Raw genomic sequence first — 15,322 nt, 5'->3', positions numbered from 1 at the left:
TGCCATTGCTTTTGTTTTTTTGTCACATTTCAGGAAGTCTATCTCACACAAACATCCTCCCATACGGCGGGGGGCGGTATGCACGTACTGTTTTCAGACTTAGCATCTGAAGCATAGAAGAAGACGCTACTAGAGCGGCATGTTCATTTTCCAAATTCAATGTTTACTTAGAATTCTAAATTAAAAATGCACTTTGCTTGATAATTTACCTTAATACATTTGTACATCTCAACTTGTGATGTAAAAATGTCAACGCTCGTCTTGGACAATGGTGCGTACTTCGCTAAAATCGGATACAGTCATGAGAAAGTCAGGTAACTTACAGTTTTTTTTATTATTCCTCCCATTATTGTTTAAAACACATTATATTATGTGATTTAAGTTCGTTATATTGAGCTAGATACCGATTTTTTTATTTTTTTTTTCATTAGTGTTATCCCAAATTGCCAATTCCGTTCGAAGACCTCCAGACTGAAAACATTCACTGCTAATCAGTTGGATGAAATCAAAGACCCTTCTGGACTCTTCTACATCCTTCCTTTTCAAAAGGTATGGCCTTGATATGAATTATAAACTTCTCTGCAAGCTATGTAAAGCGAATTGTGTCTTAGGTCATCTCTTCTGCATCAATATCAGGGGTATCTTGTAAACTGGGATGTGCAGCGCAAAGTCTGGGATCATCTGTTTGGAAAAGAGATGTTTAAGGTACTTGAATGATTACAAACATTATACGTTTTCTGTTTCATAAATGTGCAGTATGAGATATTGAGCCTGTGCACATTATGTTTGCAGGTGGACTTTGCAGATACCAACATTGTGATAACAGAACCGTACTTCAACTTCAGCTCAATTCAAGAATCCATGAATGAGATTTTATTTGAAGAATATCAGTTCCAGTCAGCACTCAGAATTAACTGTAAGTTTATTGTTGGAAAATTAGTTTAGAACATTACCAGATGATTCTATAAATGTGATGAAATCATTTCATTTTTCAGCTGGATCCTTGAGTGCTCATCGATACTTCCATGAGAATAACTCCGAGCTGTGTTGCATTGTGGTGGACAGCGGCTTCTCCTTCACACACATTGTTCCTTATTGCAGAGGAAGAAAGATGAAAGAGGGCATTTGCAGGTGAGTGCTAATTAGCCTAATATAATTCTATACGCACTGAAGATCTTTTTATGAATCTCTTTGCACTTCCTAGGATGAATGTAGGAGGAAAGCTGCTCACCAACCATTTGAAGGAGATCATTTCATACAGGTACGCTTTGCACCATTTATAATAAGTAAATTCTTTGTCAGTTCTTCGTTATAGTAGATTGCTCCTTGAGCTTGTGATAATTTTGTATTAAAGGCAGCTGCATGTGATGGATGAGACTTATGTGATCAATCAGGTCAAGGAAGATGTGTGTTATGTGTCACAAGATTTCTTCAAGGACATGGAGATTGCACAGTAAGTTTGGAGAAACTGGATTGCTGTGCAGAGATACTGTAAATATACATGCATCTAAACACAAAAGTAAAAAATTTAATTCGGGCAAGATGCATTAAGCTGATCAAAATTTATCATTTTACAAAACATTTGTATTTCAAATAAATGCTGTTCTTTTGAACTTTGTATTCATCAAAGAGTTCTGAACAACATGTATCACAGTTTCCAGTAAAATATTAAGCAGCAGAACTGTTTTCAACATTGATAATAAGAAATGTTTCTTGAATGGCAAATCAGCATATTAGAATGATATCTGAAGGATCATATGACACTGAAGATTGAAGTAATGACTGCTAAAAAAAATCACAGGAATAAATGACATTTTATTATATAAAAACACTTATTTTAAATTGTAATAATATTTCACAATATGACTGTTTTAGTGTATTTTTGATCAAGTAAATGCAGCCTTGGTTAACAGGTTAACTTTTTTTTAAATTTTATTTTTTATTTAAGTATAGTATAATTAATTCTGGTGATTTCACAGGTTGAAAGGAGAAGATAATACAGTTATGAGAGATTATGTGCTGCCGGATTTCAGCTCTATCAAAAAGGGATTTTGCAAGGTAATCAATTGTATAACAGTTTGTAAATGCTGCACCCTATTCTTGTGACTCTCAGAATTATGTCATGGTTTGAAAATGGCATAATATGAAAAATAAAAACGCAATACTTGCTTTTGTACTTTTTATTCTTTATGTGCTGTAGCCTAGAGAGGAGATGAATTTTACTGGCAAATATAAAACTGGGGAGCAGATTTTGCGGCTCGCCAATGAGAGGTTTGCAGTGCCAGAGATGCTCTTTCACCCATCTGACATTGGCATTCAGGAGATGGGCATACCTGAGGCTTTGGTCAACTCCATTAACAACATGCCAGAAGGTAGGTTGCATCTCATTTGATGTATGTGAAGTTTAAAATGTTAATGCATTAAAAGAACTCTAATATAAGGCTCTTTTTATGTCTAGAGATGCAGCCCCACTTCTACAAGAACATTGTTCTTACTGGCGGCAACACCTTGTTTCCTGGATACAGAGATCGGGTTTACAAAGAAGTCCGGGCACTCGCTCCTGTAGAATATGACGTTTCTGTCGTTCTGCCCCAGAAGTATGTTTTGAAAGAATGATTGACATTAATATGTTTTTAGCAATCTAGACTGAATATTTGTCTTTTGTTTTCAGTCCCATTTGTTACCCATGGGAAGGAGGAAAGTTATTGGCCGAAAACCCTGACTTTGAAGAGATGGTGGTCACACGAGAGGATTATGAGGAAAATGGGCACTATGTATGCGAGGAGAAGTTTGATATTTGACCTGCACATGAATTGTCTGTCATTTTGCACAGACAATTTGAACCCTGTATGTGTTGTATGAAAACTAAGCTGTACATTGGCATACTGTACATTACACTCAATATTACTCGTCAATAATTTTGTTGTTTTCCTCCTTTTTTTAAATAACTTTTTGTATATATTAAATAATGTGAACTGGAGAAATAAAACTACTGTTTTTACTGCTGTTGTTTTACTTGTTTTGAATCCAATTAATTAAATGATAAATAATTTGTTTAAGTTAAAGACTTGACTAGCCTGATATTTAATATTATGAAGTGCCTCTTTGGTCATTAATATGCAGCACGTGATCAGCGCGCGATGAGAGTCTCTCCTCTCGCGCTCAAAATAAAACAGCGGGAAACCGACTCAAGAGACGCGCGAGTTCAAACCGTCGTCAAACGTTGTTGGTTTTTGTTCTTAAATAAATTACAATATTTTATATTTTCTCTAAATACTTACTAGGTAATAACATAAAGTAGTGAAAGTCATTACATTTCGGATATTTCTCTAGACTGTGGTGATTGGTTATAGAGAGATCACACCCACGCACACTCTCCTCAGGTAAGTTAACATACAGATGATTCCGTCGAGAACATAACCTTACTAGAACGGAAGAATATATGTTTATGAAAGTATGTTTTATTTTTATTTTTTTGTGAATAAAAATCGTTTTATATAATATATGGTATCTGGTTTCAATCATTTTCGTAGTGTTTTAATTATTTAAAAATAAGATGAACGATATTGATCAATTCTTCAATTTGTTTTACACGCTGGAGTTTGTGTTTTGTTGCTGCTTATATTTAAATAGACCAGACTGCAGCAAAATACTCTTCATACAGCGAGATGGCAGCTTCCGGGAGAAAACAGAACAAGAAGAACAAACACACCGACAGCTCCACAGACCTGAAGGCGTTTGACTTCGACACTCTGGAGGAAAAGAAAGGAAGTTTGTCTGACGATGATACCAGAGATGGTGTGTCTGTGTATTTTATCATGCCCATTACAAAAACATATTTTGTGGTACCATAGTAAAGTGATGGCATTAGAGGCTATACCATGATATTTACATGGTATTACAAGGTAATTAGAAATGTGAATCTATTAACAGGGTAATAAAAAATACTGAAGAATTATACTGGAAAGTATATATAATTTGCAAATTAATATGAATTATTTAATAATAGTTTATATATACATATAACAAGTGATGTAGCTGTGAAGCTTGTTTGTATATTGTTCTCATTTTGTTACATTACATTAGAAACTCCAATCATTGACAAGCTGACCAAGAAAAGATCTGCGGATACGTTTGAAGTCGATGATCTTAATGCAGGTGTGGGGTAAGTACTGAAATATATACTCCTGGCTGAATTTTCTCTGAAAAGAAAAATCATTTGTTGTCCTTTATCTCAGGAATGAGGTTCAAACTATGCTGGAAAGATTTGGTGGTAAGCGAAGTTCACCACTGACGCTTCAATAATAATATTAGCCCATATTTCTGAATAAATGTTTGTTAAATGAATATAACCGGCTTTGAAATACTGTTTTATACTCATAAACAATGACTGAATGGCCATTTAGCGGACATCAGCAAGGCCATGCAGTCCAAAAGGAAACGCTTGGAGGTTCTCACCAAAAACTCCTTAAAGGGCAGCACTCAGAAACTGGAGCAAATGTGGAAAACTCAGCAGAATCAGAGGTGAATGAATGCAGTGTATGGAAAATAACAAGTTTTTTCTTTGATGTTCAAACACATAAACATTTTGTATTCTTTGCAGGCAGAAGCTGACACAAGATTATTCTCATCAAGTTCTCTCTGTGCTTCAGCAGTGGGAGACCGACGTTCAGAAATCTGAGGAGCAAGAGGAGAAGCTGAATGTAAGTGGCGGATGTAGAAAAATGTAGTTAAAAGTTGAAACGTCATTTTGGGGCACAGCATCGCGCTAAGGGAGAGGAAATATAAGGATTAAGGGTCTCGTGAAAAATATAATGCAGCTTTTCAGGATATCTAGCAGCCATTTAAAGATATTTGATGTAAACGTCTCACACTTTGCCTTTGAACTCCCTAATTTCTGTTTTCACAGAATTTGTTTCGCCAGCAGCAGAAGCTCTTCCAGCAAGCAAGGGTTGTGCAAAACCAGAAAATGAAAACCATCAAAGACCTGTATGAGCAGTTTGTCAAGGTCACAGATGCCATCACTTTAATCATTTGAAATTGAAGCGAGACCTTTTTTTCATCATTTGGCTGACCGACTTTAATTTGTGTGCAGAACATGGAGGAGATGGAGAAAAGCCATGAAGCCTTCCTGCAGGGCACCCAGATGGAGCTGAGAAAGGAGATGGCCCTGCTGCAGAAGAAGATAATGATGGACACGGTGAGTGCTTCGACAAAAAGATTTCACGCAGTTTAGGCTCGGGATGTTACAAATAGCCTTTCAATGAGAAATGTGACGTATGCCACGTTTTCAAGACAGGTTTGGGTTAGATATTGGAGCCCATTTATGAAAAACGAAAAGAATTTCTGTAAATAGTTCTTAAAACAATTTTACACAAATTGCATATTCAGATCAGTGTATGAATTGATGTAAGAATGGATTTATGATAATTGCGTGGTTTATTTTTACAGCAACAACAGGAGATGGCCACTGTTCGGAAGTCCCTCCAATCCATGCTGTTCTGAAAACATCTGTTCTCACGTCAACACTGTAGAAGACTTAACCTTATGTTCTAAAAGGAAGGTTTCTTTTATTAAAAAAGAATGTAGAGGTTGTCTCTGTATTTTTGTTTCCATCAGTTTGTCCATTTTAATCCATAAATGTATAATAATAATATGTAAATAATTTGATTCCTGTGTCAAGATTAAAGATCCCATAAATTCATTTTTCCTTTTTTTTGTGTTAAGGTATGTTGTTGACAGTTTGGCTGGGACATACCAAAGGACTTTTGTTATTATTGTTATTATTATGCATTCATTTAGTTTTTCTTTACCTTTGCTTGGTAGTTGATAGCAGATGGCATTAGAGGGTGGGATATTCTCAATATATTCTCATTTGATTGGACAAAAACCTGTGTAGTGCAAGATGGGTCATCAATATTTTTGATTACTTTTCCCAGAAAAGACAGACTGTATATTTAAAAGGAAAAAAATAAGCCTTTAAGTCTGTCTGAGATTTTTTCTTTTAAATTAGCATTTTCATCAGGCTCTTGTGTTAGATTTCAGTAATTTCACTTTAATGGCAAAGAAAAGGTTATTAGTCAGTTATTGAATGCCTTATTTTTAAAAATGTCCAATGGTATTTTTATAGGAGCCTGATAAAAATAATTTGAAAAAAAAATCTCAAGATAGATTTAGAGGTTTTGAAGTCATATATATATAGTGACTTTAAAAAACAAAGTATAAATAAATTAAAAAAAAAACTTTGACATTAGAAGTAAACAAGGCTATTTCTTCACATGAGAGTAAGTAAAAATATGAAATGTCGGGGTCCTTTAAATGCAAACCTAACGAACCATATGCCGGAAATGGCGTAACCGGAAGACAAACCGAAAGTTCTATGGCGGTGTTTTCCATTGTGACTTCGCTGTTCGCTGATGCGGTATCTAAGCGAAGATATTTGCTTGTCGTAGTGGTATGTTTCGTAAAGATGGTGAGTAAAGTTAGCTTATTTCAATTCCACATTAAAAGCACGGAGTTTTTGTAAACTATGACTGTTTAGGCGATCTTAATGTAATGTGGCTTGCTAACCGTCTACCAGCGTCTTCGGTTAAACGTCGAATCCAACCGATCACAGATTAGTTTCACACCTCAGTACTGTTGTTATCACAAACATACGCGGAGGATCGCGAAAGCATTGTTTCACTTGCAAAAACTGTGCGTTTTAACATATCAATAAGATATGAAGTATAAAATATTTACATTTAAAGGGGGCGTATTAATGCAGCCTCACCGTCTTAATGCGTTTAAAGAGGCTGTTAATGTATCTTCCTGCACTGTTTTTTCCTCTTCACAGACTCATCTGCACACAGTCTGTCAGCTATAGCCAAAGTATATTTTCATTAAGCCATAATCAAAGAGATGGATGACATCCAGGAGAGCTCAGAGCCCGGCAGTCCTCTGTACAGTGGTTCCTGTTTGGCCCCAGACACACCGGATTCCCTGAATAATGCCTGTCTGTTGAATGACAGTGACCCCCTGTTTGAAGACCGTGGACACGTTCATGAATTCTCCTCCACTTTTGTTCCCGAGACCCCTAGGTACCATTTCTTTTGTAAATATTGATATGAATTATTTGTGTTTTTGCTATGTAGTAGACTATTCATAATGACAAGAATCTGTCCTCACTTTACAGCCCCCTGACTCACAGAAGAAAACGTCATTCCCAGAAAGATGGTGACAGAAATGTGGTAAGAGAAAAAGGGCCGAATGCCATAAAATAATACAACTCTATTTCTGTATTATGCATGCAGTATGCACAGTATAAGAATTTTCTATGTGCACAGAATACTTGGTTGTCCTGCCACATTTCCTAAAATGTGCAGTATGCAACAAAGCATACTGTGGAATACTGTTACCCATAATGCAGTGGGGTTGACCTTTTATTTTCAGTGCTTACAAGAAGTCTCAAGTATTATGAAATGAAAAACAACCACTTTTATATAATATGCCAAAAAACTATTATTTCTAACATGTAAGAAAATGTTTTTTTAATTAACAATCAAAAATATGTATTTTGCAATGAAAATTACTAAACAATTTTTAAATATAAAATATTATATAAAATTTTATATGTATAGAGAGAGAGGCCTATATATAAACCACTTACCATTTAGCACAATTATTTTACAATTAAAAAAGCAAAATGATCATTTCATGTATTATATAAAAATACAAAATATCCTTTATCAAATTGAAAACAAATTACAATTAAAAATGCAATTATGTAAAATACAAAACAACCAATTATTTATAACGTTTGGCAACATTATTTTACAATTAAAGATGAAAAATGATCATTTTATGTTTTATTTAAAACATAATTAACTGTTTATTAATGAAAAATAATATTTTAATATTATAAATACAAAATAACAAATGTATTATATATAAATGCAAAATAACCATTTGTATTATTATTTTGTTGCATTATTTTTCATTATTTTATTCCTAATTATACATGTAATATGTCAACAATGTAATGACTGTAATCTGAAATTATGTAATCAGTAGTACAAAAAAAATTAGTAAACAGTATGCTAACTACACTCCGTAGTATGGTAATTTTAGAAGATATTCAGTCTTTTTGGAATTGTATTCATAAATGTTTTTATGCTTGGTTTAGGCAACATCATCCTGTACAGATGGAAGAAAATGGGAAAGACGTGAACACATTCCAGGTTACCTTAGCACCACTCCAAGCTCCCAGAGAACGATGAAGCGGCGCAGGCTGGAGGACTCAAGTGCAAGCATGCTGTGTGGACACACTACCGTTACACAGGGAGCAAACGGATTTGTAACGGCCTCGTCTCTTTTACCCTCTGATTTTACATGGTTGGAGTCTCCACGTCCAACAATCTCCTCTGCTTCTCATGTTTCTGCATGTTCCAAGCCCTCTTCCTCAGCTGGGTCTTCCACGTCTGCACTGGATCAAACTAGTGATCCAGCATATTTAAATGAGCCGCTAGTAATGGGTCACGCCTCTAAGCAAAAGACACTACACACCAGCAATGGAAGGGAACAGAAGTCCAAAAAGACCATCTATAGCAAGACCAAATCTAAAGTCTCTAAAAGTACATCAGCACACTCTTCTTTACACGCAATGGAGCATGAAGCTTCACTGCTGGATGCAGGTATGGATAATCAGGATCCACGTGTTTATAGAAATTAATTAAAATGTACTCACCCTCAGACCAGCCAAGATCTAGATGAGTTTGTTTGTTCATCTGAACAGATTTGAAGAAATTTTGCATTCCATCACTTGCTAACCAATGGATCCTCTGCAGTGAATAGGTGCCGTCAGAATGAGAGTCCAAACATCTGATAAAAACATCGCAATAATCCACAAGTAGTCCACACATCTCCAGTCCATTACCTAACATTTTGTGAAGTGAAAAGCTAGGTATTTATAATAAACAAATTCATCATTTAGGTTTTAAATTTAAACCGTCGGTTTTCACTTTAGGTTTTAACTTTTAAACTGACATTTCTGGCTAAGATACGACTCCGCTATCGATTAAAAATTTTTCCAAATCTGTTCTGATGATGAAACAAGCTCATCTGCATCTTGGATGGCCCGAGAGTGAGTACATTTTCAGCAAATGTAATTTTTGCATGAACTAGGGATGCATGATATTGGATTTTTGCCGATAACCGATATGCCGAGATTTTTCAACTCTTTTTGGCCGATAGCTGATGCCGATACCGATATATTTCCTTTTGTTTGGAAACAACACCAAGTCTCTCCTATAGCAAATCATTTTTTAATTTTGGTTAGTTTTTAACAAGAACTTATTTGTTAGAATTAAATAAACAATAATGTAAAAGTTATTTTATAATGACAGTACATTGAAGCTTTGAAAATAACTATAAATAAACTATATATCAATCGCTGCATTTTTTTTTTTTTTCAGAAAGATGCAGTAGTAACCTTAACATTTTATTTTAAGATTTACAATTTGTAGATGGTCTAAAAAGCAAAAGAGTTGTAAAAATCGTAAATTGTTTAAAAAAATATATAACTATTACACATTAATGAATAAATCGGTGTATATAAAATTATTTAATTTACAAATGTCAAATGTTTTTTTAATTCATGTTAGCTATAGCTTCTGACCTTTAAATCAAAACATACTCAAGATTTCATGACATCAGTTACTACTTTATTTAATCAGAAGCACAATCTAAATGTTATCTGTGTATTTTACTCTCATTTTATTAAAAGTAGGCCAACAGTGCCCCCTACGGAATTAAAACTCTGTACTGAACAGACATTAGGACCCAGGGGAGGCTGCCGCTGCACGTGCTATTACTGTTGACTCTATCATACACCGAACCAGTCATTCTGTACGTGCTTTCACAGTTTACATGCAGCGATCCAAAGCAGTGAATCTAAAAACTTTGCTTCAAAAATGAGTCACACTGCTGATGTGATCTAATCGTACTGTTGATGTGATCTAATCACTAGCACACCCTGAGCACATGTGAGTTAACCTATTTCTCTTATCGACAAGACATATCAGCATAATGTTTCATATTGAGCCGATGCCGATATTTACATTTAAAGCCATTGTCGGCCGATTCCAATAACGGTCCGGTAATATCGTGCATCCCTAGCATGAACTATGTCTTTAAATGTCAGGAGGATATTACTCAAGGTCTTTTCTATAAGAATTTTTATTATTATTATTTTATATAGCAAAGAGAATGCAAGAACCAGCAAGTTCACTTGTATGTCCGATACCAGAAGATATCGTCATCATAGAGGATGACACTGATGATGTCTCGGTGGTCCGCTCCGTTCAGATGGCTGAGGATGAAGCGTATGCCAGAAGCCTTCAGGTATGAAGCTTTGCTCTCCTGATCCTTATTGAGAAACAATAGAGAAGTGACTAACTCTGATATTCTGGTGTTTGCAGGAACAGTTTGATATGGAGGAGCGAATGGAGCGGCAGAGGCAACAGAACAGATCGCCAAGCAGAAACAACCACAACCACAACCACATGGTCAGTTTGGGGTTTTGCTTTGAGCACTGAATGATGGTGTAGTGATCATACTCAAACAAAAATTGATGGTTTCTTGCAGGTTGATCCGTATGTTGGCTTGGGCTGGATTTCTCCTTGGGCCTCAATGATCAGCTCTGCATCTTTCTCACACGGACCCTCTGAGCTTTCAGAGCTGCAGCAGGTCATCTTTGGAGAGCAACCCCGTAAGTCACCATACATGAGTCAATCTCTGTCTTGATTTCATTTGATTTAAAAGCAGGTTTTACAGTGGGGGAAAAAATAATTTGATCCCCTGCTGATTTTGTACGTTTTCCCAGTGACCACGAAATGATCAGTCTATAATTTCAATGGTAGGTTAATTTGAACAGTGAGAGACAGAATAACAACAAAAAAATCCAGAAAAACACATTTAAAAAAAAAAAGTTATAAATTGATTTGCATTTTAATGAGTAAAATAAGTATTTGATCCCCTATCAATCAGCAAGATTTCTGGCTCCCAGGTGTCTTTTACACGGGTAAGGAGCTGAGATTAGGAGCGCTCTCTTAAATGGAGTCTCAGCTTGTTACTTGTATAAAAGACACCTGTCCACAGAAGCAATGAATCAATCAGATTCCAAACTCTCCACCATGGCCAAGACCAAAGAGCTGTCCAAGGATGTCAGGGACAAGATTGTAGACCTACACAAGGCTGGAATGAGCTACAAGACCATCGCCAAGCAGCTTGGTGAGAAGGTGACAACAGCTGGTGCGATTATTCTCAAATGTAAGAAACACAAAATAACTGTCAATCTCCCTCGGTCTGGGGCTCCATGCAAGATCTCACTTCGTGGAGTTTCAATGATCATGAGAACGGTGAGGAATCAGCCCAGAACTACACGGGAGGATCTTGTCAATGATCTCAAGGCAGCTGGGACCCTAGTCACCAAGAAAACAATTGGTAACGCAGTACGCCGTGAAGGACTGAAATCCTGCAGTGCCTGCAAGGTCCCCGTGCTCAAGAAAGCACATGTACAGCCTGTCTGAAGTTTACTAATGATTCAGAGGAGAACTGGGTGAAAGTATTGTGGTCAGATGAGACCAAAATCCAGCTCTTTGGCATCAACTCAACTTGGCCTCAACTTTGGAGGAGGAGGAATGCTGCCTATGACCCCAAGAACACCATCCCCACCGTCAAACATGGAGGTGGAAACATTATGCTTTGGGGGTGTTTTTCTGCTAAGGGGACAGGACAACTGCACCGCATCAAAGGGAAGATGGATGGGGCCATGTACCGTCAGGGTCAGGGCATTGAAAATGAGTTGTGGATGGGTATTCCAGCATGACAATGACCCAAAACACATGGCCAAGGAAACAAAGGAGTGGCTCAAGAAGAAGCACATTAAGGTCATGGAGTGGCCGCCAGTCTCCAGACCTTAATCCCATAGAAAATCTGTGGAGGGAGCTGAAGGTTCGAGTTGCCAAACGTCAGCCTCGAAACCTTAATGACTCGGAGAGGATCTGCAAAGAGGAGTAGGACAAATCCCTCCTGAGATGTGTGCAAACCTGGTGACCAACTACAAGAAATGTCTTACCTCTGTGATTTGCTAACAAGGGTTTTGCCACCAAGTACTAAGTCATGTTTTGCAAAGGTGTCAAATACTTATTTCACTCATTAAAATGCAAATCAATTTGTAACTTTTTTTAAAATGCGTTTTTCTGGATTTTTTAGTGCAATTCTGTCTCTCACCGTTACAATAAACCATTAAAATTATAAACTGATCATTTCTTTGTCAGTGGGCAAACGTACAAAAACAGCAGGGGATCAAATAATCCCCAACTGTAATAAATTTAAAAAAATCATATTAGTATTAATTATAAATGTGTATGAAATTATTAATTATAATAAATATTAATTGGTTTATAGATATTGCTTTTTGTTTATCATTTTAATATGTAATATATGTATGTGTATATATAAATAAAAAAACAATACTAGATATTATACAACATTCTATAGTGTAATTAAAATTACAATAATTATGTAATTTGTATATATTGTATAATACATTTTATTTGTAGTGTGCCTTTCTTACACTCAAGGCGCTACAACATGGTAAAAAATATAAAATTACATAACGATAAAATAGAAAAATAACACATTACTCAAAATCACAAAAAAAAAAAATTGAAATTGTGATCAAAAAAAATATATTGTGATATACAGTCTTGGTAGGCATAAAATACTTTTTTATTATATGTTTAATCAAAAATTTTAATATTGTGAAATATTATTACAATTTCTAATGATTTAAAATTATATTTTAATATGTAAATAATTAATGTGATGGCACAGCTGAATTTTCAGCAGCCATTACTCCAGTCTTCAGTGTCAGATCCTTCAAGAAACATGTCTTTATTATTAATATTGAAAACAGTTCTGCTGCTCATTATTTTTGTGAAAACTGAAATATTTTTTCTGGATGCTTGGCATAAAAGAAAGCATTTATTTGAAATAAAAATCCTTTCTAACTATATAAAAGTCTTTGTCACTTTTGCATCCTTGCTTGAAGGAAAGTATTAATTTATTTGAAAAAAAAAACACCTTATCAAAAGTAAACCTATACTACATTTAAAAAAAATCTTTTGATTGAACAGGCAGACAACAGGGCCGTCGTCAAACCGGCAGAACTCGCAATTCCCGCCGCAGACAAGCTTCTCACCTGCAGATGGACTTGTTTGATGACAGCCAGGGAAATAATTATGAGGTTTGAATTATGCTAATTCACAGAAGTCACATGCTTGACTACAATTATAAAATGTTGTCTTATCACTGATTTTATTCGTTGCTTTGTCAGGCTCTCTTAGCGTTCGAGGAGCAACAAGGTGCTGTAGTAGCCAAGAACACTCTGACAAAGGCCGAGATTGAACGGCTGCCCACAAAAACGTACGATCCCACACACAGCGCAGGAAAGACAGAGTAAGTCACAGAACTGGATGCAGCAAAAGAGATTTCCCATAGTGCAATAGTTTAATCATACTCTCTTTACAGTTGCCAGATCTGTTTCAGTGAATACAAAGCAGGTGAACGACTCAGGATCCTTCCATGTCTCCACGATTACCACGTCAAATGCATCGACCGCTGGCTAAAGGTCTCGCTTGTTTTAACAACATAATCCCATAATTCACAGTTGCTTTTTACTAATCATTTTCTGTGTCTGTTACAGGAGAACGCCACATGTCCCATCTGCAGAGCGGATATATCAGAGTGTGGTGGTTTTTCTTGAGCGCACAACTTCAGGACTCAGTATCTACCTCACAGCTGGTCATGTTACCCCATTTGACTTTTAAACAGTCTTACTTTGAGTGTTATTAAATGCTTTTTAAATGCTAAATATTGTCTGATCTTTGAACCAGCATAAAGCACTGCCAAGCACTGTTTTATTTAGAAAGATCCTTCTAAAACATGTCAGACATGACTGTATCACACCAGTGGCAACAATCCAGTTAGCAATAGCTCAACTTGAATTTTGGACTTTCAAATAAAATCGCTTTATATATTTTTTTTTTTGCCGGTTTTTATTTTAATAGCGATTTAAAATGTGTAATTAGGATAATATATGTGGCTGTTACAGTCATTCTATCGCTGCTGTTGTTGTTGTATCAGGCAGCATGTGATTCATTGTGTTTCATAATATCGCTTCTTCAAGGCTCTGTATTTCCGGAGGTAATAGAGCGCCTCGAGCTCTTTCACCACAAATTCTCCTCGGCTGATGAGCTCTTTGATCTTCTCAGGGTCGCTCACATCTTTATTCTTGGCAAATGCAGCCCTCAGTCTGTCTCTGAAATAGTCGGCTCCTTTCGGATACTCCCGTCCAAGAAACAGCAACTTCAAGCAGAAGAATCATAAGAGAAGGATTATGAATTTCTAATGCCTGGAGCATAGACTGTAAAAAAAAAAAAAAAAACAGGCCTGGAGTCAGATGTGTGCAGAATGTTTTTTTTCCCCTCCTTACTTTAATATGTTTATCCTCTTAATATAAATGAAGACTGACTTAATATAGTTAGTTGATATTGGGTAGATTTTTTTCTTTTCCAAAAAAAAAACAAAAACAAAACAGTAGTAACATGCCTCAGCAGATCAGCCCAACCTTTTCGTCAACTGGCACCAATACAGTCTGAAAATTTAGAATTTTTGTTACAATATTGGGTACAATTAAGATTATTTATATTTAAAAACGATATACGAAAACACTGGGAGAAACACTTTATGCAATTTGACTTTTGACTCAACTTTGAAAATTACAAGAAGGGTTTGCTACAGTCAAGAAGAAAAAGTATTTGTATAATTTTTAATTTTGTTGTCATGGCATTCAAAAGCAGAAGGGGGCAGTGTACTCACAGTTTTGTACAGTTGCACTACCTCTGCTCGGAGTGGGTTGGCCATTTCCCAGTGATTCCTCTGATCTCAGTCAAACACACTTCAGCTGACTTGTTACCTCAGCCAAGGTTTTTCCAAAGCGGACGGAGATTAAAAACACCTTCAGTTTCTAGACTACATAATGATAAGCTTTCAGATGTATTGCTGAAAAACAAAAAATGCAAGCTTTGTTTTTCTACTTACTTGCTAATGTCTCATATTGCCCTTTGTACGCAATGACAACAATCAGGAATATAACTTGTGTTGTCATCGAATACACAAAGTCAAAATAAAAGTCCTCAACCGTTTAACTGAAAAAGTCGATAAACTAGCTGATTACAAATGCTGTTATTGGTATTACATAGACGTAAACATATATAAT

At 35.9% G+C, this 15,322-nt stretch overlaps 4 protein-coding genes across 9 annotated transcripts; 3 read left to right on the top strand and 1 right to left on the bottom strand.

The window, feature by feature from the left end:
• Positions 1 to 90: 90 nt before the first annotated feature.
• Positions 91 to 3,001, top strand: actr6 (actin related protein 6). Its single transcript, XM_058767266.1, has 11 exons — positions 91 to 314; positions 432 to 549; positions 637 to 705; positions 793 to 916; positions 996 to 1,131; positions 1,205 to 1,261; positions 1,355 to 1,453; positions 1,980 to 2,058; positions 2,201 to 2,372; positions 2,459 to 2,597; positions 2,672 to 3,001. The coding sequence occupies exons 1-11, from the start codon at positions 247 to 249 to the stop codon at positions 2,799 to 2,801; spliced, it is 1,191 nt and encodes a 396-aa protein (XP_058623249.1). The 5' UTR covers positions 91 to 246; the 3' UTR covers positions 2,802 to 3,001.
• A 139-nt stretch (positions 3,002 to 3,140) lies between these two features.
• Positions 3,141 to 5,704, top strand: sycp3 (synaptonemal complex protein 3). Its single transcript, XM_058767277.1, has 10 exons — positions 3,141 to 3,225; positions 3,334 to 3,383; positions 3,634 to 3,798; positions 4,087 to 4,165; positions 4,239 to 4,273; positions 4,407 to 4,524; positions 4,604 to 4,703; positions 4,910 to 5,008; positions 5,096 to 5,200; positions 5,452 to 5,704. The coding sequence occupies exons 3-10, from the start codon at positions 3,669 to 3,671 to the stop codon at positions 5,503 to 5,505; spliced, it is 720 nt and encodes a 239-aa protein (XP_058623260.1). The 5' UTR covers positions 3,141 to 3,225; positions 3,334 to 3,383; positions 3,634 to 3,668; the 3' UTR covers positions 5,506 to 5,704.
• A 613-nt stretch (positions 5,705 to 6,317) lies between these two features.
• On the top strand, positions 6,318 to 13,886 carry si:ch211-59o9.10 (uncharacterized protein LOC561841 homolog). The gene is made up of 11 exons (XM_058767260.1): positions 6,318 to 6,472; positions 6,836 to 7,079; positions 7,175 to 7,229; positions 8,165 to 8,672; positions 10,238 to 10,380; positions 10,458 to 10,544; positions 10,624 to 10,747; positions 13,179 to 13,288; positions 13,379 to 13,500; positions 13,573 to 13,672; positions 13,748 to 13,886. The coding sequence occupies exons 2-11, from the start codon at positions 6,901 to 6,903 to the stop codon at positions 13,805 to 13,807; spliced, it is 1,488 nt and encodes a 495-aa protein (XP_058623243.1). The 5' UTR covers positions 6,318 to 6,472; positions 6,836 to 6,900; the 3' UTR covers positions 13,808 to 13,886.
• A 313-nt stretch (positions 13,887 to 14,199) lies between these two features.
• Positions 14,200 to 15,291, bottom strand: lyrm5b (LYR motif containing 5b). Of its 6 annotated transcripts, none has more exons than XM_058767284.1 (4): positions 15,145 to 15,291; positions 14,923 to 15,075; positions 14,672 to 14,698; positions 14,200 to 14,409 (listed from the first exon to the last, which is right to left on the bottom strand). In XM_058767284.1, exons 2-4 carry the CDS (start codon positions 14,965 to 14,967, stop codon positions 14,200 to 14,202), a joined length of 282 nt encoding a protein of 93 aa, XP_058623267.1. In that variant the 5' UTR covers positions 14,968 to 15,075; positions 15,145 to 15,291. The 6 variants fall into 6 exon arrangements, with proteins under 6 accessions (XP_058623267.1, XP_058623268.1, XP_058623269.1 ...); XM_058767285.1 differs by having other exon boundaries at positions 14,923 to 15,025; XM_058767286.1 differs by having other exon boundaries at positions 14,944 to 15,291.
• Between the last annotated feature and the right edge of the window lie 31 nt (positions 15,292 to 15,322).

The sequence above is a fragment of the Onychostoma macrolepis genome, chromosome 25 (genome assembly GCF_012432095.1).
Source record: "Onychostoma macrolepis isolate SWU-2019 chromosome 25, ASM1243209v1, whole genome shotgun sequence".
NCBI lineage: Eukaryota > Metazoa > Chordata > Actinopteri > Cypriniformes > Cyprinidae > Onychostoma > Onychostoma macrolepis.
The sequence above is the reverse complement of the archived record's forward strand: the minus strand, read 5'-3'. Positions and strand labels throughout refer to the sequence as shown.

What these genes read in the sequence shown, in the direction of transcription:
- actr6 (XM_058767266.1), top strand. Translation starts at nt 247, where the DNA reads ATGTCAACGCTCGTCTTGGACAATGGTGCGTACTTCGCTAAAATCGGA. An exon ending in ATGAAAGAGGGCATTTGCAG is followed by an intron (nt 1,132 to 1,204) that starts GTGAGTGCTAAT and finishes TGCACTTCCTAG; the next exon opens with GATGAATGTAGGAGGAAAGC. An exon ending in AAGGAGATCATTTCATACAG is followed by an intron (nt 1,262 to 1,354) that starts GTACGCTTTGCA and finishes TTTGTATTAAAG; the next exon opens with GCAGCTGCATGTGATGGATG.
- sycp3 (XM_058767277.1), top strand. Translation starts at nt 3,669, where the DNA reads ATGGCAGCTTCCGGGAGAAAACAGAACAAGAAGAACAAACACACCGAC. An exon ending in TATGCTGGAAAGATTTGGTG is followed by an intron (nt 4,274 to 4,406) that starts GTAAGCGAAGTT and finishes ATGGCCATTTAG; the next exon opens with CGGACATCAGCAAGGCCATG. An exon ending in TGTATGAGCAGTTTGTCAAG is followed by an intron (nt 5,009 to 5,095) that starts GTCACAGATGCC and finishes ATTTGTGTGCAG; the next exon opens with AACATGGAGGAGATGGAGAA.
- si:ch211-59o9.10 (XM_058767260.1), top strand. Translation starts at nt 6,901, where the DNA reads ATGGATGACATCCAGGAGAGCTCAGAGCCCGGCAGTCCTCTGTACAGT. An exon ending in CGTATGCCAGAAGCCTTCAG is followed by an intron (nt 10,381 to 10,457) that starts GTATGAAGCTTT and finishes TGGTGTTTGCAG; the next exon opens with GAACAGTTTGATATGGAGGA. An exon ending in CATCTTTGGAGAGCAACCCC is followed by an intron (nt 10,748 to 13,178) that starts GTAAGTCACCAT and finishes TTGATTGAACAG; the next exon opens with GCAGACAACAGGGCCGTCGT.
- lyrm5b (XM_058767284.1), bottom strand. Translation starts at nt 14,967, where the DNA reads ATGGCCAACCCACTCCGAGCAGAGGTAGTGCAACTGTACAAAACT. An exon ending in TAGTGCAACTGTACAAAACT is followed by an intron (nt 14,699 to 14,922) that starts GTGAGTACACTG and finishes CTAAATTTTCAG; the next exon opens with ACTGTATTGGTGCCAGTTGA. An exon ending in TGGTGCCAGTTGACGAAAAG is followed by an intron (nt 14,410 to 14,671) that starts GTTGGGCTGATC and finishes TTCTGCTTGAAG; the next exon opens with TTGCTGTTTCTTGGACGGGA.